Source organism: Tupaia chinensis, unplaced genomic scaffold, assembly GCF_000334495.1.
Source record: "Tupaia chinensis unplaced genomic scaffold, TupChi_1.0 Scaffold148470_1, whole genome shotgun sequence".
Taxonomy (NCBI): domain Eukaryota; kingdom Metazoa; phylum Chordata; class Mammalia; order Scandentia; family Tupaiidae; genus Tupaia; species Tupaia belangeri.
Window position 1 is genome coordinate 966,997 of NW_006208319.1, and position 26,478 is coordinate 993,474.

Consider the following 26,478-nt stretch of genomic DNA (forward strand, 5'->3'; position numbering starts at 1 on the left):
CAAACATATATATGACACCCAGATCAATAAACATGACACTACCAATTTCACTTAGCTCTTTCATACCCCCTCCATTCAATCCCAGCTTCCAACTCCACAGTCAAAGGGAAAGTATTACTAAAACTTCTATCAGCCCAGATTAACTAATAGATATTAGAGGAGTTGTATTTTTAACTTTGTGTAGATAGAATCACAGAGCATGTAACTCTAGTACCTGGTTTCTTTGGCACAATGTTAAATGCCTGTGAGATTTATCCATGTTTTCATATACTACAATCATTTATTCTTTCAATTGTTATGCAATATTCCATCTTATGACTGTTCCACAATATTTCTTAAGATACATAGATATTGATAGCTATTTCATTATTTCTGGTTTGGAGTTATTACAAATAATGGTGCTACAGACATTCTTTTGTGTCTTGGGTTCATGTGCATGCATTGCTGTCACAGGGCAAATTGTAAAAGTGCTGGATCATAGGGAAGCTTCAGTGGAGAATTCCAAGTGATAGTGCGTGTTAACACTCACACCAGCAGTGTATGAGAAGATTCTGTAGCTATGTCTTGGAATCTCTCTTGATCATCATCTTGGACACTTCCTTCATGTTTCTCTAGTATTGGAACTCTTGTTCCTAATTCCTACAGGAACACGAACTAAACCTCTTTCTGGTTTAATGCTTCATTTTGTTAGAGCATAACCTAAAGTAACTTTCTGGAGAAAAGAGGATTATAAAAGGTAATGGTTTTGGGAACCAGTTAGCATAATGGCTATGTCACTGGACTCCCATGTAGTTGACCGCGGTTCGTGTCCCGACCCGGTGGTTTAAAACTCACGCTGGGCGCGTGTGTGTGCGTGCCCAAGATCCCGAGAGGAGAATGGAGGAGAAGGGATTGCAGCATGACCATCCCCCTTGGGGGGTGATTTCTCGCTTTCTGTCTCTATATCTTTTTCTGTCTGTCTGGAGAGCGCATGCGCCCTATAGCGAAAACCTCTCCAAAAAAAAAAGAAAGAAAGATAATGGTTTTGAACTACCTGGAGCATCCCATTCCTGGTAGGTTGTTGGTTGTGATTTGTGAAGACATTTTTGTGGGAAATCTTAGAAGCTGTTCTTGTTTCTTTCTTTTAGAGTTTATGTTAAAATTTCAAAAATACTAAATATGGGTTTATCCTTGATTTGATTGTTGTACACTATACATGCCTTAAAAAATATTCTGTAGCTCACAAAGATATACACCAATTCCATGTACACCATAAGTCATAATTTTAAAAATGTTAAAGGTTTTTATATTAATATAAACCACAACTGACTTTCTTTATGTCCAATTCTATGAAGTTGAACACATTTATAAATTTGTGACTACCACCACAATCAAAATACCAATTGCATCAACCCCAACTTTCTTGTGCTCCATTTTCAGAAGTCACATTATCCTTTTACTTCTAACCTTTAAGATGATTATTTTTCTCTGTTACTACAATTTTGATTTTTCAGTAGTCATATAAATGGAATCTTATAGTATGTAACCTTTCCAGACTAACCTCATTCACTCCAGAATGCCTTTGGGATTTATCCAACTAGTTGCATATATTAATATTTTATTTCTTATTATCTCTAAGTAGTATTCTACTATAGTTGTAACCATTTATTTATCCATTCATTTGTTGAAAAACATTTGACTTTCCAGATTTGTTGATTATGAATAAAACTTATAACTATCTGTGTAAGGTTTTGTGTGTGTGTGCAAACATAAGTTTTCATTTCTCTAAGCGAAATACTTAGGAGCTGAGTTGCTAGGTCATGTGACAAGAGTATATTTAACTTTGTAAGAAATAGCCACACCATTTTACAGTGTGATGGTCCCATTTTGCATTCCATATATGAGAGTTTTAGTTGTTTGTCATCCTTATTAGCATTTGCTATTGTCACTATTTTTTAATTTCGCCATTTTAATAAGAATATAATATATCTTATCATGAAATTAAGTTGTATTTCCCTAATTAAAAATGATGTTAAACTTTTTTTCATGTGTTCGGTATCTGTACATTTTCTTTGGTAAAGTGTCTTTTCAAAATTTTTGTCTGATTTTTAAATTGAATTGTCTGTTTTCTTACTGTTCGGATTTGAGATTTCTTCCTATATTCTGGATATAAGTCCTTTGTCATATATATAATCAGCAAATATTTTCTCCCACTTGATAGCTTACCTTTTTATTCTCTTAATTACCTTGATTTATGCATTACTAACTATTATATATGACTGGTCCTCTTATTTTGATTTTCTTTTTATCTAAATCACAGGGAAACCTATGTATGTCAGCTGGAATTAAAACTCCCAAAAGACAGGGACTGATGCTATCTAATACAACCTTTGTTCATTTTGATCTCTTCAACTGTGTGGCCATTAGAACCTGTTCAGGCTGTTCCCAAGGACAAGGTAAGTTTTTGAATAGATAGGACAGAAAGTAAATAAGTTCCATGTTCAAATGTGTATGATAAATAGTGGCAAATACTTTGTGAATCATTATTTCTTTCAGTGACAAGATTGTATAGCTAAAAATGGTTACTTAAATTTCCTGAAAGAAATCCTAAAGGAGGCCAATTATTTCCAATGTGGTTTCTGTAGTTCCCTATACCTCTCCTCCTTTTTATTTTATCATATATATATACACAATCTGAAGAGGAACCAGAGTTAAGGAATTATTTATTTTATCTTCTTTATTATTATTATTTTTTAATTTGACCAGAGAGAGACAGAGAGGGAAAGTGAAGGCAAGCCAGCGGTCCAGGCCTTGAATCATAGTCAACCAGATGGGACTTCAGCACCTTTACTACAACACCACCTGCCATCCCCTTCTTTTCCTCTTGTGATGCCCTTCTCATTCTTACCATTATGGTGCTACGTCTCTGCTGGGTTCTGAGCTTTGAAAAGGCAGAGATCTAATCTCCTTTGCTCAGAGCTTTATTATGACTACTTAGCAGAAGGCTAGATACCTAGTAGGCAGTTCATTGAGTAAATTAATGAATGGAATTAGATAGGTGGACACATGTATAAATGAAAATATATATAACGTTTCCTAAAGGAGCTAGAGTTCAGGAACTCAATGTTTTCAACAGCTCACAGCTTGCTGTATGCATGAAAAGAACCATAGTGTTTCTTGTTCACTTGTTATCCCCATCCAGAGGTGGTGAGAAATACCTTGGAGGGCTCATACACACAGGTGAAAAGAGGTAGAATGCAATCTTGATCTGATCATTGTAAACAGCTAAGCCAAGTAATTCAAGTAAATATGCTCTTGTGGTTTGAATCACCAATTTAGATAATTGTTTTCTTTTTTTTTTTTAATTAAATGACTAATCAGCAAGTCTCTACTTTTTTTTCCCTGTGTATACAGAATCAAAGATTGTTTTTATTTAGGTGGCATCTGAGTTTAAGATTATAGAAGTAATAATGAGCATGCCTACTGGCAAGCACTTCTAATCACAGTTCCTCAATTCTTATTTTTTTAATTGTCATTTCTGTTTTACATATAATTGTTGTACATTCTTATGGGGTACAGTATAGTTTTTTTTTTTTTTTGAGAGGTTTTCGCTGTAGGGCGCGTGCGCTCGCCAGACAGACAGAGAGAGACATAGAGACAGAAAGCGAGAAATCACCCCCCGGGAGGATGGTCACACAGCAATCCCTTCTCCTCCATTCTCCTCTCGGGATCTTGGGCACGCACGCACACGTGCCCGGCGTGAGTTTTAAGCCACCGGGTCTGGGATGTGAACTGCGGTCGACTATGTGGGAGTCCAGCGACATAGCCATTACGCTAACTGCTGGTTCCTGGGTATAGTATAGTTTTTCAAAGCATGTCTATAATGTGTAATAATCAAATCACAGATACAAAGGATATAGACATATTCATCTTATTTGACACTGAACATTTCATTATGTCATGCATATTTGATAATAGTTCTACTAGTTTTTTTTAAAAGTATTTATTGAGTTGTCAATGAGATTGTCACTCTGGAGTGGTATACCAAATAACCTCACTACTTCATGTTATTAATAAGACACTGAAAAAAAAATCACACTACTTCCTATGAGCTCTAACCCCTTCTCCCTAAATGATCTGGTCTATGCCATCTCTTCATTTGCTTAAAAACTATCTCTTCAGGGCCAGCAGATGGTATAGCCGTTATGTTGTGGACTCTCACATGGCCGACTGGGTTTGAGTCCCGGACCTAGTAGCTTGAAATTACACTGGGCATAGTGGGTGTTCCCAAGTTCCCAGTAGGAGAATAGAGGAAAAGGGATTGTGGTATGGCCATCCCCCCAGGGGGTGATTTCTCACTTATCTCTCACTATCTCTGTCTCTCTCTTTCTCCAGCAAGAACACATGTCCTATAGCAAAAACCTCATTAAAGCAAAACAAAACAAAACAAAACAAAAAAAAAAACAAAAAACAACTATATATTCTAGGCTCTATTGAAGGAGTTGAGGGGTACAAAAAATGAAAAATACATAGTTCCTATCTCCCAAGAACTCTTGAGCTAGCCCATTATTATAATAGAGTGTGATAAGTATAATACTAGAGAACTGAACAAAGTCAGCAAGGGACCAAGGAAGGGAGTCCGGAAAGGGAGTCAGGTAAGATTTCATAGAGATAACTCTTGAGTAGTTATGTTCAATATGACTGAAACATAAAACTGCAGGTCATTGTGGTATTAGATGAACTATAGAAGTTGCAAAAGTTAGAACTGTGGAGTCTTTGATGGATGACTTAATTAATGTACTGCATGTACTCTACTTGTATGCAGAATAAAACATCAGAGCCTCTACTTGCATCTTACTAGTTTTTCTTTTCTTTTTTAAAAGAATATGTTTTATAATGAACATAACACAACAGCATGGTAGTATATACACTGGGAGGTATGTTCTTAGTTTTCTTCTTTTAATGGTATGGGCATATGAATTAGATTACTGCCATAGTTTTTTCCTAAGCAACTGGACTGGAGGTATCAACGAATCACGTGGCACTGGTGTTAAGGAAAGACTGCTGAGACATGTAGCCCCGAAGCTAATACTTATAAAGTGTGTTACTATTTGCCCAAATGATTCATTAAATTTTGCTTTCAAAGGTAAATGTTTGCAGTACAAACCTCATAGTAAGAGGTACTGTTTTTGGTGGTAGAGTCACCATAGAGAAGAGTAGAAACTGAAAGATTAAGAGAATAAGCTATAGCACCTTTAGTGTTTAATAATTAGCAAATTAATGTTCTCTGTTTCTATTTCCTGCTGGACTGACCAGAGTTTCTCACTTTAGGCACCATTGGCATATTGTACTGGATAATTTTTTGTTGTGGTGATTCTTGTAGGATGTTTAACCACATCCCTGTTCTCTATTCCCTCATTGCTAGAAGCACTCCTAACCCTCTAGTTATGACAGCTAAAATATATTCCTAATAGTGCCAAATGTTCTCTGGAGGACAAAACTATCCCTACTAGCAAATAACTCCCCTTAATCACAGAATATATGGCGGCAGAATCAATGATGCTCTCATTTTCCTCCATATTTCTAGCACAACCAAAGAGCATGGCATGGAGTGAACACTCATAATATTTTTTTTCTTGGCTGAATATGTAAGCAAACTGTAAAACTGTAATAAATGTGCAATGCGAAGTACTGAAAGCACTTCAGTGAATTTGGTTGCTGTTTATGACAGTAGTCTTTTGTGCTATCACGTAATAGTCTTTTTGTCTTCAAATTTGTAGGTGGATTCACTGTGAAGACCAATCAGTTGAAGTTTATAAACACTCCAAACTTAGTAGCATTTCCATTTCCTCATGCAGCAGTTTTGGAAGACATGGATGGTTCTCTGTCTGGGAAAAATGGAAATCACATTATTGCTTCTATGGAAACCCTTTCAGCTTCTTGTTTAGTCAATGCAAGCTTCAGTCAGATTGTCCGTGGCAGTGTCTGTGGGGAAGGTGTTCTCTTTCACCGTATGTCTATTGGCTTGTAAGTAGAATTTACTTCCTTTTTAGCTTGCCAATGAGCATGAATATATCATTCAGGTTGTTGAGATTTGTAGAGGGGAAATTCATTTCCAGATTGTTTTAAGTGTTTATTTCTATAAAGTGCAATGGGAATCGTTTTGACAGCTGTCAAATCATGAGTGTAGTTTTAGGCTGCCTCAGATGACAATAAAATTTCAGTGTAGCTGGATGAGATCTCATAGCCTATGACCACTTACTGATATTTTGAACTAATAGCTTCCTCTTTAAAAGACTCGCAGCCAACAGAGAATTTGAAGTATATTTAAATTAAAAGTATTATTAAAACATGCCAATAATGTCCATTCTCATTTATATACATGCACTTTCTCCAAGCTCTTTTTAAGTGTTTAATATGCTCCAGGGAGGCAATTGCTGATGCCTCCTATTACTTGCAAAGTTGCTTCACTCCAGTTCATTTTCCTTGTTAATTTCATGAACTATTGGATTCGTACAATACATTTCCTATTAATATTGGAGCAAGGACTCCTTGGTTATGCTACTCAAACTACCATTAAGTCAGCAGCTGGGCTGTTTATAATGCATAATAGGATTGCTTTTGCCCTCTTTAATTTCCAGGTAATGATTGCTGGGTATCTAGGGTTCTGTGTTCTACCTATTTCAAATGCATTGTATATATTTAGCCACACTTCCCTCCCTCCTTTGTTTCAAGTGCCCTAACTCCATGAATATTAAGTCAAGTAATTCAGTCAGATCATGTTGGCATCTTATTTGAACAGGTACACTCTAGAGAGTGAGTGTCATTGTGGTCAGACTTGTAACTCTGCATTTCAAATGTATCTGGAATCAGTATCTTGTCATTATGTCTTGGAAACCTTAACAATACACTGTTAGCATCACATAGTATAAAAAATACACACTTTCGCTTTTTGGACTATTCATTGCTATATCTAATGTTAATGGGCCCAATTCTAGTGCATAAAGTAACAATATGGTGGGATATATTTTCATGTCTAGTCATTTTAATAGTGCAGGGTATGACTTCTTCATTCTCAGATATGACCTTATTTTCATTGTTAGTTTAGTACTTTTATCAAAAATATTTTTGTAGGTGTTTAGAGATTACAAAAGTTAGTGATATATTTTCTATAAATCATTAAATTTCCTAATTTTTTTGATGAGGAAAACAAGATAGATTTGTGTAGTTAAATGGGACATTATGTACTTGCATGATATTCATTTCAATGTTATCTTTTTTAAATAATTATTTGTTTAATTTTATTTATCCTTATTATTAATTTAAAAATTATTACAGGCCACATGCATTCACCACACACACACACACACACACACACACACACACACACACACAGAGTGTGAAAAGCAAGTCGCCAGGTCCAGGACTCAAACTATGACTGGCCATGTGGGAGTCCAGTGCCTTAAAAACCATGCCACCTGCTGGCCTACTCAGTGTTTTCTTGGTGCTCTTTTTTTATGTCTTACTTTGGGAACTACTGGTAAACTATCTCTTGGAGAAGTGCTTGTCAATACAGTTTTAGAAAACTCCACAGTGCCTCAACCTTGTCTGATCATTTGTTCTTTGAGATCAGTCTTCATTACCGAACACTGAAGTGTATGCGTTGGTGTCATGTCATGATCCCACAACTCTGACAAGACCAAGACAAAGATAATCCCGATGCTAGATTCTAAGTAGATTCAAAAGTCTCCCAGTAGGGTGAAAAATTTATCCTGGAATTTTGGAATTTTCCTGGTTTTAAAATAGAAAATCCCAAGACAAAGACACCTCTTTCATTCCTTGAAAATGAGGATGATTGGTCATCTATGGAGAGAGACCCAACTGTCCCAGAGTAGCTCTACGGAAGTCTCAGTGTGGTTCTAATTGTAAGTCTTTTGGCCCCAGTATCCTCATGTTTAGAATAAGGTGGTTGAACAAGTTGATCTCTAATGACTTGCTGCTGAAAGTGTAGTCCATGGACCAGCCAACAACATAACCATTACCAGGGAATTTCTTAGAAATCTAGAATCTCAGACCTAGACCCCAGATATCCTGAATCAAATTGCCCAGGTAACTCATATTAATGTTTGGGAAGCACTTCTTTAAGGTCCTTCTAATTTTATCTAGGATTCTATCCCTAGCTATTTGTACTCAGTAGCTTGATCTTTGTCCCAGAGCATTATAACCTCATTAGGAACTTGTCAGAGCTAATGAGCAATTTGGATTCAGTGTATTTACAAACTTTGCTACATTTCATGGAGAAAGGATTAATTTGTTGTGCTATTTGCCCTGGGGCAAGCACCCTAAGAGTTGATTTACAAAGCTCTCATAGCCCTGATCTTTTGGGGTTGTATGTTGATGGAGATCTGATATGGCACAAGCACCCTGCTGTCTTCACATTCAACTCTTACTACCCCTCCCTCAGCCAGAGGTCCCCTAAGAGAGCAGAGAGTGAGGTTTTTTTACATAGCTGCATAAATAAGGTGCCCCATTCTACCCTTTGCTAAAAACTGAGCACTTTGGAGTATGATTTCTTTTTGGTAGGCCTCTTCTCTCTAAGCTTTTTGTTTATCATTGGTGACTTTCTATTCCTGTCCCTCACTGACTTATTTAAGTCTAATGGGTGTACATAGTGCATATATTTGTGTCACTGGCCATCTTATAGGTTCCTATGACTTCAGACCAGCAGCTGGATTGACAGAAGTATATCACTATCTGATATTGGGTATATTTTTAATACTTAGGTGAAAATAAACACTATTGCCTCTACAAGGTAGAGCCTAGGTTATGTTTTGTTAAAATGACAACATGCTTAATTTGCATCAGTGCTGCTTACAGTATTTTCTCTCTCATGGGTTCTTAAAATTGCTTTCTATAGAGCCACAGGTATTCTGGATAGGGTTTCTTTTCCAGACTCTGTTTTTTCCCTTTCTTCCTTCCTTTCTTTCTCTCTCTCTCTCTCTCTCTTTTTTTTTTTTTTTTTAGGTTTTCACTATAGGGCGTGTGCACTTACCAGAAAAACAGAGAGAGACAGAGAGACCGAAAGTGAGAAATCACACCCCAGGGCAAATGGCCATGTCACAATCTCTTCTTCTCCATTCTCCTCTCAGGATCTTGGGCACACACGCACACGCACCCAGCATGAATTTAAGCCACTGGATCCAGGACTCGAACCATGGTCACTACATGGGAGTCTAGCAACATAGACATTACGCCAGCTGCTGGTCCCATCCAGACTCTGTTTCTATTGACCTCTTTCTACCAACCTGATGAGGCAGGAGTGGTGTTAACTCTACCAGTGTAAGTCAGGACCTCATTTCAGAAACATGCCTGTGACCATTTTTCTCCTGAGGTCCCATAATGATGACATGCCTTACGTAGTTCTTGGATTTCTTGATCTCAGAACTTAGCTAAATGACCTAGTCTGTGCAATATTAGCAATAGGTTTTTGTGTGCTCTTTCTGGATCACCTTTATGAACTCTGCTCTCTGTCCCAGAAGTGTTGGTGTTCATAAGGATTCCGTGACCAGCTTTCCTTTTCTCTCGAGCCATATTTGCTTTCCAGGTGATCTGGGTTATTTTCACAACCTCAGCAAACACTCACTGATGATTCCCATTTATTCTCTCTGGCCCGTACTGCATCAGTGTGCTCTAGATCCACTTATGCAGCTAGCTGTTTTTAGAATTTGCACTGACCAGTATTCCAGTCATTAGAAATATGGCTATAGAACACTTGAAATATGGTCAGTCTAAGTTGCTAATTACTGTAGGAGTTAAGTTATACACCATATTTATAAACTTAGTATGAAGAAAAGAGACATGTATCTCAGTAATTTGTTTATACAGGTTGTATATCCCTAATCTGAATATTCAAAATTCAAAATGCTACACAATCTGAAACTTTGAGCACTGACATGATTCCACATGTGGGAAATCTCACACCTCATCTCAAGTAAAAGATCATAGTCAAAATTACACAATATGAAATATTACATAAAATGACCTTCAAGATATGTGTACAATGTATACATAAAACATACATAAATTTTGTGTTTAGACTTGGGTCCTATTTCTAAGACTTCTCATTATATATATGTGCAAATATTCCAAAATCTGAAACACTCTGATTCTAAGCATTTCAGATAAAGGATATTCCACCTCTATTTATTATGTTGAAATGGTAATATATTCGGTATACTAACTTAAATAAATTATTAAAATTAACATCACCTGATACTTTTTACTAATTTGTTTTCAGATGTATATTTATTTATTTCTTCCATGGGCGAAAGAGAGAGGAAGAGAGAAGAGAGACAGTACTCCCAGTAGGATCTAACACCCTGGGTCATAGGCCAGCATGGGGACTAGAGAGGTCTTGAGACTTGAATTGGGAACCTTGCCACATGGGATTGCCATAGAGAGCATCACACTTTACCACTGTTTCACCATCTGACCCCTCTTTTTACTTTCATAATGTGTCTACTGTAAAATTTAATTGCTGTCTATGGCTTGTGTTTGTGGCTTACATTACATTTCTATTGAGCAGCAATGCTTTCAGTATTCCTGCTCTGTGTTTAAGTCTCAAACACAGTTTGCCAAAGTGAAATGTGTGACCTTTTCTACAGACTTGTTTCTCACCATGATCAATGTTGGTCTAAACCAGAAACATGGAATCAACCTTGATTCTTCTTTTTTTAAAGAGAGTTTTTGCTATCGGGTGTGTGTACTCACTGGAGATACAGAGAGAGACAGAGAGACAGAATGTGAGAAATCACCTTCCAGGGGGGATGGCCACGCCACAATCCTGTCTCTTCCATTCTCCTCTCAAAATTTTAGGCATGCACACATATGCACCTGGCATGAGTTTGAAGCCTCCTGATCTAGGACTTGAACCACTGTGAGAAAACAAGCCACCTGGTCCGGGACTCAAATCGTAGTCAGCCATGTGGGAGTCTAGCATCCCAACTAACATATCATCCACTGGCCCCTCCACCATGCTTCTAAACTTTCCCAGCACCTCCCAAGGAGAGTCCAACATGCTTAATGTTTCATGAGCCTTTCATGACCGCCTCTCTACTTATGGTTCCAGCATCATCTCTAGCTGTGTGCCCTAGCTACCCTGCAGTTTATCTCTTAGTCACATTCAACTGCTTTGAACTTTCCATTTCATATGATTTAGCTTCCATGAACTCAGCCCAGAGGTCACTTTTCCTAGTAAGCTTCCCTGAGCTTTCTATATGGGTGTTTATATGCAGGTGTTAATATCTCTGCTGTACACTTTCTCTTTATTCTTTTACCAAAACTCATAGCTCCTACTCAGCCTTATACTGCGTGGTCAAAAAAGTCATGATGTATTTTTCTGGTTGTTTTTCTTTCTTTCTTTTTTTTTAAATGCAGAAATGCCATCACTTTTCTGATGACCCAATAAATTACCCATCTTTCCTTTTGATGTGCTAGGAGGGAGAGAATAGGGTTTTTGTTTCTACTGTGGTGTTGAATGCCATGTTGAACACAAAATGATTCTATAAAATTAGCATTAAATAAATACGTATATATTTTTTGTTGTTGTTTTGGAGAGATTTTTGCTATAGGATACATATGCTCGTTGGCGAGACAGAGAGAGAGAAAGTAAGAAATTGTCTTCCGGGGAGATGGCCACACCATAATCACTTTTCCTTCATTCTCTTAGGATTTTGGGCACACAGGCACATGTGCTCAGCATGAGTTTTAAGCTGCCGGGTCCGAGACTCCAACCATGGTCCACCATGTGGAAGTCCAGTGCTTTAATTACCACACCACCTGCTGGCCCCAGTACATATAAATTTTAAATTGTGGATTTCTTCAAACCCTCCTATAGTGTCATTATTGTCCATTTTTCTTTTAGGATATGTTCATGAGGAGTAAATGGCAGTCACCTTACCTTTAAAAGTCTCAGAATAAAAACGCTATCCTCAGTCTTCACTTTTTTTCCTTTTTTTTTTTTTTTTATCACCAGAGGACATAGGCTCTCACCAGAGAAATACAGAGAGACAGAGAGAATGCACACCCCATTGTGGTGTGGTCATCTCACAATCCTTTTCCTTTGTTTCTCCATCCCATCTGATTTCAGGCCCACATACACACCCACATAGCCAGTTCCTCAAGCTTCCATGGCAAGGACTCTAACTGCTATTGGCTACATGGGATCCAGCTCCCTATGCACAGTGTTTAACCACTGCATTATAGGGCTGCCCCCTGTCTTCATTTCTAAAAGTCCTAGGAACATCTAATACTTAAAAATGTTCTTTTTTTTAAAATAAATTTCTTCTTTACATTTAATTGTTGTACACCTCCATAGCATACAATATGGTTTATCAAAAATATGCATTACATTACTATCAAATCAAAGCTATTACCATTTACATACTTTCCTTTGGAGAACTTTACATTCTTAGGTCTGTCAATACTTCCTCCTGAAGCCCCTCCCACCCCCCAGGCTAGCCACTCCACTCCTCTATAATGCCTGATAGCCACACTAGTCTTCTCTACTGTTACATCTTTGGGTCTTTCAATTTCTGCTACGAGTGCAGACATTAAATATATATTGAACAGTGGCATACGGTGTTTGTTTTTCTTAGTCTGGCTTATTTTATTTAGCATTAAATTGTCTATGTTCATCTACTTTTATAAAATAACAGGGTTTCATTGTTTCTTTCTTTCTTTCTTTTTTTTTTTTTGGAGAGGTTTTTGCTATAGGGCGTGTGCGCTCGCCAGACAGACAGACAGAGACAGAGAGACAGAAAGTGAGAAATCACCCCCCAGGGGGGATGGTCATGGTCATGCCGCAATCCCTTCTCCTCCATTCTCCTCTTGGGATCTTGGGCACGCACGCACATGCGCCCGGTGTGGGTTTTAAGCCACTGGGTCTGGAACGCGAACCGCGGTCAGCTATGTGGAAGTTCAGCGACATAGCCATTATGCTAACTGCTGATCCCTCATTGTTTCTTTAAAATATCCTCTGAGTCTTTTCTTTCTTGGGTCTATTTGTTGACTAGAGAATTTATTTTAACTGCTGATCCCTTTTCCACTCTTCTCCTACCCCACCACCACTCAATTGTTGGTTTGCCTGCATTGCAACTGTTTTCCCCTGGTGGTATAGGTACATGGAATTGTGATGGGAAGATTGAGAATTCAGCCTTCATAATTAACTACCTGGGAATTTTTTACTTTGGGCTATAGCACAGTATAGCTCCTTCAGTCATCATAGACTTATTGAAATATCAATTTTTGTGCTTAAAGTAAAATGGCTGGCTTATTTATATATGATTTCTCTCCTGTATTAAAATGAGGTTTTTCTTAAAGTATAGATTTGCTCTTAGTGAAAGCAATCATACTGCAAAAGGTTCTTCTTTACAACTTGATAATTTGCCTAAGAAAAAGTGTTTATATTTAGTGGGTTTGATAATTTTCTGTATTTGATACTAAAATATTTTGATTATCGTTTTAGTTAAACAAATGACTATTGTTTCTCAGTGGGAAAATAAAGGAAAAGACATATCAGCAAATCCCTGTCTTTTTCTTACTGACTAGATTGAGGATGGGGAGAATTAGAAGAGTTTGCAAAATATTGTAGGTCGACCAACCAATTCTTCTGAGCTTTTATAGGATGTACATAAAATACAGTCTGGATATATATTTGAAATTATTTCAAAGACTGAAGAATAGAGGAGTAATTAGAATTATTTGTGGTACAAGTCAAAGCTACCCTCCTTCCCAGGTGTATTCCTTTGGGCAAATTATTTTACTTTTTGCTTGAATTTTCACATCAGTAGGTGGACATAATGGCATTTATCTCATAGGATCATTGGCATTTAAATAGATAATATGCTAATATATACTATCTTTTTTTAAAAAAGAATTCTTTATTTTAGTTTTATTTATTCATTCATTTATTTTAATTTTGCCAGAGAGAGACAGAGAGGGAAAGTGAGAAAGCAAGCCACCAGGTCTGGGACTCAAACTATGGTCAGCCATGTGGGAATGGCCAGTGCCTTAACCACCATGCCACCTGGTGGCTTCAGATACATACTATCTTTAAAATTTCTCTATTTTACATTAGTAATTGATGAAACTGATAAAACACATAGACTTACTACTAACTGAATAAAATACTGTAGGTTTTTATGTTTCTAAGAAACAAATGCCTGGCAAGGGAATTAAGTTTGCTCAAATGTAGGAATCCAGTTCTAGAAAAACAGGGACTGATTTCCAATAATCATATGACATTGTGCTGATCCAGTGAAACCTGCCAGGTGGTCATAGAATCTAGAATTTTTCAGGACAAAGCCTTTGATTCACCTTGCCCCTGTACCTTCTGTTTCTCTGATTCTACTACTTCTGGCAAGTAAAAGGTTAATGTTCTTGTTGATCACCTTGATTCTCAGATCTTGCTTAATATCCTCTCCTGTAGTGCTTGCGTTCAGTTTTTACCTATGTAACTGCTCTTAATGTGTCAGTGTTCAAAGTATGAGGTACCCCCTGCCTCTGTGAATGCAAAAGTAAAGAAGAGTTCAAATGGAAATGTTGGCCTACCTTTTTCTGTAATAATCACCTTACTCTCCTTCCTAGGGATAAATAGACATAGCATCACTAATGGTATCTTTTCAGTTCTAAGAAACAAAACAATAAAACCTCTATGAGACAAAATAATTCCTAGATATAGTATCCTTTTTTGGCAGCAAAGGCTGCAGAAGTATTATCTCTATCTATCTATGCTGTATGTACACACATATATGTATCTATATCTATATCTATAATGTATGCATGTATAATATGTATTATATATGTACGCACAAATATATAGCATATATATACATATATGTTATATATATACATATATAACATATATATATATATGTGGGGGGGTATATGTATATATATAAAATAATGGACCCTAAACTGAGGAACATAATCAATAATGTTACATGATTATTCATTTTCATTTATAATAAGATGGGTAGAGGAGTATACTGGTAAATGCTTAACAACTAGCTCTCCAGAATAAAAAGCTCTTATTTGTAGTATTTTCTTAATTTTATGTTGAAAATACGCTCACATGGCATATTTCAAGCAATCAACATGATACATTGAATGAGGTTGGAAAGAGGATTAAGAACAGGCTCGTGTAAGCTGGTGTCAGCTTCACCACAGCACCAGAAAGGGAAGGTGGGCTTCTTAGTCTAACTCTCTACCTGATGTATAAAATTGCTTTCCAACATCCCTGATAAGTAGTTGTTTACCTTCTGGTTGCAAAGCTCTAATGATGGTATTCTTATGTTCTAAGAGCCATTCAAGCTGGACTCAGCTCATCAAAAGAAGAGATGCAGTGGTGTTCGAAGGGCCCTCTAAAGTAGGATAAGGGGCATCAATTACTTTTTCTTCATGGCTTAAGATAGAATGAACAATAGGTGTTATCCTAATATGATAGCAAATATATATGTTGCAAAAACTATAGATGCTACTTTAGAGGAGGTACCAGGTTGATTCTTGGGCTACTAAACAATAAATTACTGCATTAGCCAATCTAAAGAAGATAGAAATGTACATCTGAAAAGTAATGGAGAAATGATGTTAGTGTGCATCCATCAGAATCACAGGATTATCAAATCATACAACTTACCTGTCTGCCTACCACTTTCATTTTGAAGGTAAGTTTAAAAATTGTTAAAAGTCTGGGGAGGGTTGGCTGCATGGTCTGGTGGTTAAGGTGGCTGGATCCCTCATGGCTAAATATGTGATTCCAGTCCTAGTCTCAGAGGATTGAGAAACATTCTGGGCATGTGTGCATGTGTGCCTGAAATTCTGAAAGGAGGGAGAAATGGAAGAAAAGGGATTGTGATAGCTTTGTTTTCTATGGGGAGTGCTTTCTCCTCTGCCTCTCTCTGTATCTATCTTTCTCTGGTGAATGCACATATGCTCTAGGGGAAAAAAAATAGCTTGGTTAAAGACTGAGCATTGTGGTCTTTTTCTTTTTAGGTTTCTTACCTTACTAAGAAGAAGGAATATTGCAGTGTTTCTGAGTCAATAAGGCTATATATATATATATATATATGTATAGGTTGGCAGATAGGATAATGATCCTGTGACATGGACAGTTATGAACCCAATGCATTTTTATAGGATACTCATGAAAAACGGTACCACAAATATGTTAGCTGTGTTCAAAATGTTTATTTTGTCCTTTTTGTTCAGTAAAAAATAAGAGTGATGGCAGCAAGCACAAGTATCCAATGATGCTTTCAGTACCGTGAGGCTAGCTGTTATGATGTGTCTGGCCTAGAAGTAATTATAAAGGATTGATTTAACAATTATTCTGAATCAAGAGCATTTAGAGCTCAATGCAGTGTTTGTCTTACTACATGAAGATATGGACCCTCAGGAAAACTAAACTAATGGTAAACACAAACCAGTTAATATTTGTTCTTATTGGTGGTGTCGATTGCCTAATAAATCCTTTGCGGGCAGTATACATTCAACAGTTCTGTATACTACATGGCCACTACATTACATAACTGTTTAAGCAACTGGCATAGTGAATCTGCACTTTGGCTGAGAAGTTTTTTCAAGTGATAGCATTGTATTTCTAAACAAACATATCCCTTAATTAAAAACAGTCTTGGTTACTTAAAAAGTAAAAAGGAATATAAATTAAAGCACTCCCATAGAAAAGGAAAAACAATATGTAAGGCTAATAGTCCTTTTGTTTTCTGGATCATATACAAGAGCTGTTGCTGATGCAGAGTTAAGGGTTAACATTTAAAATGGACTGGTTGCCTCCTGATTTCTTGCACATAAAGCCATGAGAAGTTCAGGGAGTGACTTCTTCCCCTAGTAATGAAGCTCTCTGCTGCTAATGGCCCATGCAGACTCCCTTGGCTCCTCCAAATTAGAAATACTTTTGTGCTCCTTTGCTTCATTAACAGTAAAAAGAGGGAGATTGGTGGCTATTTAGGGCACAGGGAAATTGGTGGCTATTTAGGGCAAGTGAAAATTGTAGTAATTATGGTTGGTAAATTCTCTTCATGATGTTCTTCGACTCTTGATGTTCTTTTGGTGCTTTTTAGAGGATCCTACTACTATGGATGCTGGTATTTGTCCTAGAAGGATAGGAGCTGATGTGACTTTGAATTCACCCCCCTCTCCAATTTGAATTGCTTTCCAGAGTACATCATGTGACTCTTTCTATTACCAGCTGTGATAAAGGACTATTTGATAATCTTCTCTATCTATATTGCACTACAGAAAGTTAGTACTGTGCCTGAGTGCCTATAAAATTGCATCCTGAATAAGCCTTGATAGAGACTGATGAAGTTGTCTTGATAGGATCAGGTATGCAATAGAATGGATAATACATGAAGGGGAAAGAGGAAAGGGTAATTTAGGACATCAGCATGCTATAGAGCATTTCTGGTTGGCCAAGGGTTTTGTGTCAATTATTGATACTGTTTGAAAGAAGAGTATCAAAAGAAAAAGCCAAAATTCTCAAAGACAAATAGAACCTACTTAATATTAGCATGTAGTAGCTTATCAATATTTGAAGAGGGGATCATGTTTATAAAGGCCTTCATAATGGGGATATGATCTAAAAATGTTTCTTTCAAAAACTGAAATGACAATGTATATAAACTGAATCAGAAGAAATAACATCTTAAAAATTGATTTGTAAATGTGGTGCTGATGAAAACTTGAGAAATATTAAGTCCAGTCAAGTAGACCAAGGGGGTTTCTGAAATTAGGAAATATTTCTGGAGAGACAGTAAGTCATTGGGGCTGTTTGGTTGCGTCTTCTACCACCAACAAGGCCCTCTGAAGTCCCAGAAACAGGCAAGAAGAGGTAGAGTTGGGAATATCTCCCTTGTACTCACACAAAGACCTGCACATCCTTCAAAGACAATAAGGCATCAGGCTGTTTAGCTGGTTATTCCATTGCTGGGCAGATCCTCCAAGGGTCCCAGAGTCTGAGAGGAGCAGGTTCATCAGACCTACATGTTAATGCGATGTGGAACCTTGAATACTACCTTAAGGTCAGCTTCTTCAAATCAGTGCTCAGTCACATCAAAATAAAACATTTTGGAAATAAGAGGGAAATTGGTGTGGTATTAAAGTATTCCATAGAGAAGTGTACAAGGGTCAGAAACCTATCCCAAATAAGTAGAGAGAAGCAAGTGCCTCACTAGATGCCTAGAAAACAAAGCAGAGCTTCAAGAAATAGGACAAAATCTGGAAGTGTATTTTCCTCAAAAAAAAGTTAGAAAAAATCCACAGCAACTCTTCACCAACATTGTAAAAAACAAAAGAAATCACAGAAATAGAAATCAGAATATTCTTAGTAACAAAGCTCAATGAAATGCAAGAGAAAACAGACAACCAGCTCCAGGAGATAAAAAAATTATTCCATGGGAACCAGCAGATGGCATAATGGTTACATTGCTAGACTCCCATGTAGTCAACTGTGGTTCAAGTCATGGACCTGGCAGCTTGGAATTCACATTGGGCATGGGTGCATGCATGTGTGCCCAAAATCCTGAGAGGAGAATGTAGAGAAGGGATTGTGGCATGGCCATCCCTCCAGGGGTGATTTCTTGCTTTCTATCTCTCTGTCTCTCAGGTGAGCACATGTGCTCTATACCAAACCAAACCAAACAAAACAAAACTCTAAAAAAGAAAAAAGGCAAATCATTCCATGACATGAAAAGGAATTTCATAAAGAGATAGATACCCTAAAAAAGAATCTAACAGAACTTCTGGAGATGAAGAATATACTGTAAGAAATCAAAATCTTGGGATCAGCAGATCAGCAGATGATTATGTCATCTGACATAATGGTTATGTTGCTGAACTCCCACAAGTTGATTACTGTCTGAGTCTCAGATTGGTGACTTAAAACTCACACCAGGCACATGTGTATGCATGAGCAAAATTCCAAAAGGAAAATGTAGGAGAAGGGATTGTGGCATGGTTGTTCCCCTGGGGGAAGATTTCTTACTTTATATCTCTCTGTCTCACTGGTGAGTGCATGTGCTGTATGTCAAAAATCTATCTTAAAAAATTTAAGAAAAAAGAAAGAAAAAGAAAAAAAAATAGAATTCTCCCTTGAAAGCATCAATAGCAGATTGCACTACGAGAAGAAAGAATCTCTGATCTGGAAGATGAAGCCTCTGATTTAATCCAAAACCATGAAAAAGAATTAAAAAAATAGCCACTCCCTCCATGAGGATAATATATGAGAAATACTAGACACAATTAAACATTCAAATATTCCTATAATGTAAATTCCAGAAAGCAATGAAGCTGGTAAAGGCCAAGAAAACCTTTCTCATGAAATATTATCTGAAAAATTTCCAAATCTAGAGAAACATGAAGATATACAAATCCTGGAAACACAAAGGAACCATAGAATCAACATAAAAAGATCTTCTCCATAGCATGTCATAGTTGGATTAGTAAAAATCAACAACAAAGATAAGATTCTAAAAATGGCAAGAGAGAAAGTCAAGTTACATACAAAGGCTATCCTATCAGTCTAATATCAGATTTGTCAACTGAAATGATGCAGGCAAGGAAAGAATTAAAAGATATATTAAAATTCTAAAAGAAAAATATTTTCAACCAAGAATACTATATTGGGCAAGATTATCCTTTAAATGGGAAGAAGAAATAAAAAATTGTCAGTTAGACAAAAACTGAAAGAATTTATGAAAGCTACTCCAACTCTTCAAGAAGTACTAAAGGAAATACTATATCGGGAAAACTAAAGAAAGACCAATGGAAATAAGAGAAGACAAAACAACCAAGAAAATGGCTAACAAAATGACAGGGTTAAGTCCACAAATATCAATGATAATGTTGAACATTAATGGATGAAGCTCTCCAATCAAAAGACACAGTCTGGCTGAATGGATTAAAAAACCAAAACCAAAACCAAAACAAAGCAGGAGCCTTCTATCTGCTGCCTACAAGAAACAAACTTATTCTGATAAAGACAAACATTGACTGAAAGTGAAGGGCTGGAAAAAGATATCCCATGCAAATAAAACCAAACAAACAAAAAGCACTGGAGCTGTGGTACTGATATTAGACAAAATAGACTTCAAGACAAAACTGTAATAAGAGACAAAGAATGACACTATTTAGTTCTAAAAGGGCAAATCCACCAAGAAGATGTAACACAAATGTCTATGCACCCAACACTGGAGCACTCACATACATGAAAGAAAGACTGCTAGACCTAAAGAGAGAGGTAGACACACTAATCATTGGGGATCTTAACACTCTACTGCCTCCTTTGGACACATCATATAAACAAAAAAATAAATAAATAAAGATACAAGATCTACATGATACCATAAAACAAATGCACTTGACAACTATCTATAGAACATTTCACCCAACAACCACAAAATGCACATTTTTATCACCCCCACATGGAACATTTTCAAAGATCAGTCCCATGGTAAGACACAAAATAAACCTTTACAAATTAAAATGTGTAGAATCTATACCCACCATCTTTTCTAATCACAATGGAATTAAACTTGAAATCAGCTACAGAGGATATCTAAAAATACACAGAAACAGGGAAACTAAAAATAACCTACTCCTGAATTATTTCACAACCACTGAAGAAATTAGACTGAAATTAAAAGATTCATTGAAACCAACAATAATGAACACATTAAGTTTCCATAATGTATGGGATGTTCAACAACCATCATAAGAGGGAAATTCATAACAATTTGTGTTCACAGGAAAAAAAAGAAACAGGCAGCAATAGGTAACAACACATCCTAGGGATCTGGAAAAACAACAACAAAAGAACCTCAAAAACATAAGCAGAAAAGAAATAAGAAAGATTTGAGCAGAAATAAATGAAATAGAGAATAAAAGATCTACACAGAAAGTATATAAAACTGAAAACTGGTTCTTTGAGAATATCAACAAAATTGACATGCTGTTAAACTAAGAATAAAGAGAGAAACAAGATAAATAAAGTCAGTAATGATACAGACAATATTACAATAGACATAGGAGAAATACAAAAGATCATGAGAGAATACTACTAATGACTATATGGCAACAAACAAAAAAACCTAGTTGAGATGGATAAATTTATGGACATATTTAATCTACCAAGATTGAATCAGATTGAAGAGAAAGACTGAATAGACCATTAATAAGCAATGATATTTAATCAATAATAGTTTCTCAACAAAGAAGAGCGAGTTCCAGTGTCTTCTCTTCTGAATTCTACAAAACATTTAAAAAAGAGCCAGTTCTCCTCAAACTAATTCTTAAGATCCAAAAGGAACTCTCCCAAATTCATTCTATGAAGCTTCCATTACCCTAATCCCAAAAGAAGATAAGGACATAACAAAAAAATAAAACTACAGATTAATATTCCTGAGGAAAACAGATGCAAAATTCTCAACAAGGTACTAGAAAATTGTATCTAATGATATATTAAAAAGATTACACATCATGACTAGGTAGGCTGTTAATATAAAACTACTGATGGAATGAATACACAGGGAAAACTCTTGGAGACATAGGGGTAGGCAAAGATTTTTTTTTTTTTTTTTGGAGAGATTTTTGCTATAGGGCACATGCACTCGCCACTTTGTTCTCTGGTTTTAAGACCTTTTATTTATTTATTTATTTATTTTTTTGAGAGGTTTTTTTTTTTTTTTTTGCTATAGGGCACGTGAGCTCGCCAGACAGAGAGAAACAGAGACAGAAAGTGAGAAATCACCTCCCCCCCCCCCCAGGGGGATGGCCACGCTGCAATCCCTTTTCCTCCATTCTCCTCTTGGGATCTTGGGCACATACGCACATGTGCCTGGCATGAGTTCAAGCCACTAGATCTGGGACTTGAACCGCGGTGGGCTACATGTGAGTCCAGCAACATAGCCATTACGCCAACTGCTGGTCCCAAGGCGAAGATTTCTTAAATAAAACCCCCAAGGCAAAGTAAATAATCTCAAAATAGACAAGTGGGACTACATCAGGCTAAAAACGCTTCTGCACAGCAAAAGAAATGATAATTAGAGTGAGGAGACATGCCTCAGAATGGGAGAATATATTTTCAAACTATGCCTCAGATAAGGAACTGATAACCAGAATATACAGGGAACTCAAGCAACTTATCTTTAAAAAAAAAAAAAAATCAATCCAATTAAAAGATGGGCAAATGAGCCGAACAGACAACTCTCCAAGGAAGACATATGAATAGCCAAAAGGCATATAGAAACATGCTCAACATCTCTTATCATAAGGGAAATGCAAATCACAACCATCATGATATACCACTTAACCCCAGTCAGAATAGGTAAGGTTAAAAAAATACAGAATGATAAATGCTGGCAAGGCTGCAGTGAAAAGTGAACTCTCCTACAACTGTTAGTGGAAATGTAAATTTGTACAGCCACTGTAGAGAACAATAGAAAGTTCCTCAGAAACATACCAATAGAACTACCATGTGCTCCAGTAATTTTACTCTTTGATAACTACCCAAAAGACAGGAAAGCAGTCAGTTGAAAAAGCACTTGCACATCTATGTTCATTGTGGTATTATTCATGTTTGCTAAGACTTGGAATCAGTGCAGATGTCTAAGGACAGATGAATGGATTGAAAAGATGTGGCACACATACACTATGGGACATTATAAAGCCATAAAGAACAATAAAACCCTGACATTTGATACAAAGTGGATGAATATGGAAGAATTAATGCTAAGTGAAGCAAGTCAGACTATGAGAGAGAGGCATTATATGCCCTTGCTTAATATGTACCAAATGTCTGTGCTCTATGGCAGAAACTGATAGTTTGGAAGGTACAGTAGCAGGGAGAGCAACTGAAGATACCAGAAACAGTATAGGAGGGGTTGGGGAGAGGAGGAGGGAGGGAGGAGATCAAAAGAAAAAAAATTTATTTAGCAGAAACAAAAAGAAACAGTTATTTGTTGATAATATACATAGTAATATCTATGACTTGACTAATGTACCCTGATTCATGCTGGGGAAAACCATTTTGTTTGCTGTAAAGATGTACAGTGATTGGGATCAGCAGTTAGCGTGATGACTATGTTGCTGGACTCCCATGTAGTTGACTGTGATTCAAGTCCCGGACCCAGTGGCTTAAACTCACGCCAGGCATGTGTGCGTGTGTGCCCAAGATCCTGAGAGGAGAATGGAGGAGAAGGGATTGCCGCATGGCCATCCCCCCTGGGGGGTGATTTCTCGCTTTCTGTCTCTCTGTCTCTCTCTGTCTTTCTGGTGAAAGCACGTGCCCTACGGCAAAAACCTATCAAAAAAAAAAAAAAAAGATGTACAGTGATTAAATATAAAGAAAACAAAAAGGCATTGCCATCCCAATATGTACTTCCAAAAAGAAAAAGAAAAACAGTAGAATGATTATCAAAGGTGCACAAAGTAATGTAATGCTCTTTATTGATGATGATGAATATATTTATATCCTTCATTTGACTATTACACTGTTGTATGCATGCTTTGAAAAACTATATTGTACCCCACAAATATATACAATGTTTAAATGTGAGAGGGACCAGCAGTTAGCATACTCGCTATGTCGCTGGACTCCCATGTAGTTGACTGCGGTTCGAGTTCCAGACCCAATGGCTTAAACTCACACTGGGCTTGTGCGCGTGCATGCCCAAGATCCTGAGAGGAGAAAGGAGGAGAAGGGATTGCAGCATGGCCATCCCCCCTGGGGGGTGATTTCTCGCTTTCTGTCTCTCTGTCTCTGTCTTTCTGGTGAGCGCATGCACCCTACAGCAAAAACCTCTCCAAAAAAGAAAAAAAAAATGTGAATCAGACATTATAATAAAAGCAATAAAATTTTAAAAAGAAACTTTTCCAGAAATACCTATCCAATTGATTTTACTATTATATATAGAGGTAATATTTTCATAATTATCAAGGTGATATGCATGGATGACCAAATGTAGGCTGGCAGGACAGGAGGAATTAAATGTAAACAGATGGAAATATTTGAATAAATAAAGTTCTTTTCATTATAGTTAAAAAATAAAACTATTTGTAGCCCAGCTGTGGCAGTACAGGCTAGTTGATGCTACTGCTTTGCAGACTGAGGCCACATGGGATGCCTGGGTTTGATTCCCAGTCCACCCTAAAATCTAGGCATATGGTATCCACCTGTAGTCTCAGCTACTTAGAAGCTAAGGCAAGAAGTGAGACCTAGTGAGACATTGTCTAGAAAACAAATTAAAAAAACAGGTTTAATTGAGAGCACTTGACTAGGATAAAAGAAATATAACCTTAGAATTTCCTTAAACTAGGGCCTATGATTAGTGCATTTGGACAGATTGTGACCAGGACAGGTTTGCTGACCACTAAATATGAGTTCTTTAAGCAAATATCTTACTGATAAGTGATTGACTGTATCATGCTCTGATAACTTATAGGCAACTGTTTATCTTTATTGATGAATAAGTTTGTAAGAAATCTTCTGGGCCAGTGGTGGGATGGCAGCTAAGGCAGAGGTTTGCATATGACCAACTGTGTGGTTCGAGTCTCTGACCTGGCAGCTTCTGGATCGCATATGACCAAGTGTGTGGTTCGAGTCTCTGACCTGGCAGCTTTAAAGAGACATTAGGAGTGTGTGTATGTGTGTGTGTGTGTGTGTGTGTGTGTGTGTGTGCGCACGTGTGTGCCCCAAATCCTGAGAGGAGTGAGAAAGGGTGAAGGGATTGTGGCGTGTTTGTCCCCTATGGGGTATGCTTTCTCACTTCCCCTCTCTCTCTCTTTCTCCCCTGAGAGTATACATTCCCTATGGCAAATTTAAAAACAACAACAACAACAAAACAAAAATAAAAACAACAACAAAAAAAAAAACAGAAAGAAAGAGAAAGAGAAAGAGAAAGAGAAAGAGAAAGAGAAAGAAATCTGACAACATTTATTTTGTTTTCTGAGCAGAGTTTCAGTTGGGTAGGAGTATTGCTAAGTAGCCAGTTTTAGTGTTCTGGACATTTTACACTTGTTTATGCATTCAGCAAATACTTATTTTGCTTCTACAATGTGAAAGGAGTTTTATTTCTTACTGTAAATGATTAACTGAAAATTCTAGTTTATCAGTTAGTCTCTCCAGGATTTAGATCTTGTCATTGATTTTTCTGGAGCCAATATATCTTTGAAAAGACTGAAAGGCTGTGCTTTCAGAACCTGAAGCACTTAGAATCATTTTCTGGACCGTGGGATATCCCATTTTATATACTGAACATAGGACTTACTGCAGCCAATTTATTTACCTCTTTGATATTTTTAGTTCCAACTTTCCTCTTCTTGTCACATTTATTTTACATTTATTTCATAGAAGTCCTATTTGTTAAATATAATGGGTTAAATTATGCTGAGTAACTTCCTAGAACTGTGGGATTCATGGTTTCAGTCAGGGTACAAGAGAGCCGTGATGCCTGAGGGCAAGAGGCTAGAACATATAAGGAAAAAAATAGCATTCTAAAACTTCTAGAGATTATAATTTAAAAATAAATCCCATGAAAGGATCCTTCTTCTTGGGGGTTTGAGCAACTGTAAAGGGGGCAGGGTGAAATAGCATGTTTCCTGCAATGAGTAGGGAGTTGGGACAGATGACTTCCATGTTTATTCTGATTCTTAAGAATATGAATTAAAAGTCTTTGATTAGTTTCAATTTAAATCCTCTTGTAAATTGGGGGAAAAGCCCTAAGTATCCCAAGCCCAAGAAGAAGAAAAACTTCTCCCTTCTCCAAGATTTCTAAGGACTTAATGCTGGATAGGGAAATCTGGAGAAAAAGTTATTTTATTCCCAAATGATCCCAGCATTTTTTCTCATTCTTTTTATTTAATTAATTCCTGGTTGAAACAAACACCTTTAATCTTGCAAGAACTACATACCAAGTGTTAAACTGTCATGGTCAATGCTCTGTATCATGTTTTGGATGTGTTCGAAAATGACCAGATATTCTAGCTATACACTTCTAGATGTTAAAATAAGTAGCACAAAATGTAAACTGGGCACATCTGAGGATTTTGTTTTGTTTTGTTTTGTTTTCACAAAATGTAGGCACATCTGAGGATTTTGTTTTGTTTTGTTTTGTTTTCCCATCAGGCATGTGCCCTTGCTGGAGAGAGACAGAGAAAAGTAAAGTGAAAAATCACTCCCCAGGGGGAACCAGCAGTTAGCATAATGGCTATGTTGCTGGACTTCCACGTGGTCGACCGCGGTTTGCGTCCCGGACCCGGTGGCTTAAACTCACGCCGGGCTCGTGTGCATGCGTGCCCAAGATCCCGAGAGGAGAATGGAGGAGAGGGGATTGTGGCGTGGCCATCCCCCCTGGGGGGTGATTTCTAGCTTTCTGTCTCTATGTCTCTCTCTGTCTGTCTGGCGAGCACATGTGCCCTATAGCG

General features: G+C 37.1%; 1 protein-coding gene across 1 annotated transcript in view; it reads left to right on the plus strand.

The window, feature by feature from the left end:
- The window catches only part of PKHD1 (PKHD1 ciliary IPT domain containing fibrocystin/polyductin), a 578,800-nt gene that overhangs the window by 254,082 nt on the left and 298,240 nt on the right, over nucleotides 1–26,478 (plus strand). Inside the window, exons 48-49 of the mRNA XM_006170441.3 lie at nucleotides 2,300–2,435; nucleotides 5,760–6,006. Of these exons, the coding sequence (XP_006170503.1) occupies nucleotides 2,300–2,435; nucleotides 5,760–6,006 (383 nt within the window). The remainder of the gene's footprint in view (nucleotides 1–2,299; nucleotides 2,436–5,759; nucleotides 6,007–26,478) is intronic.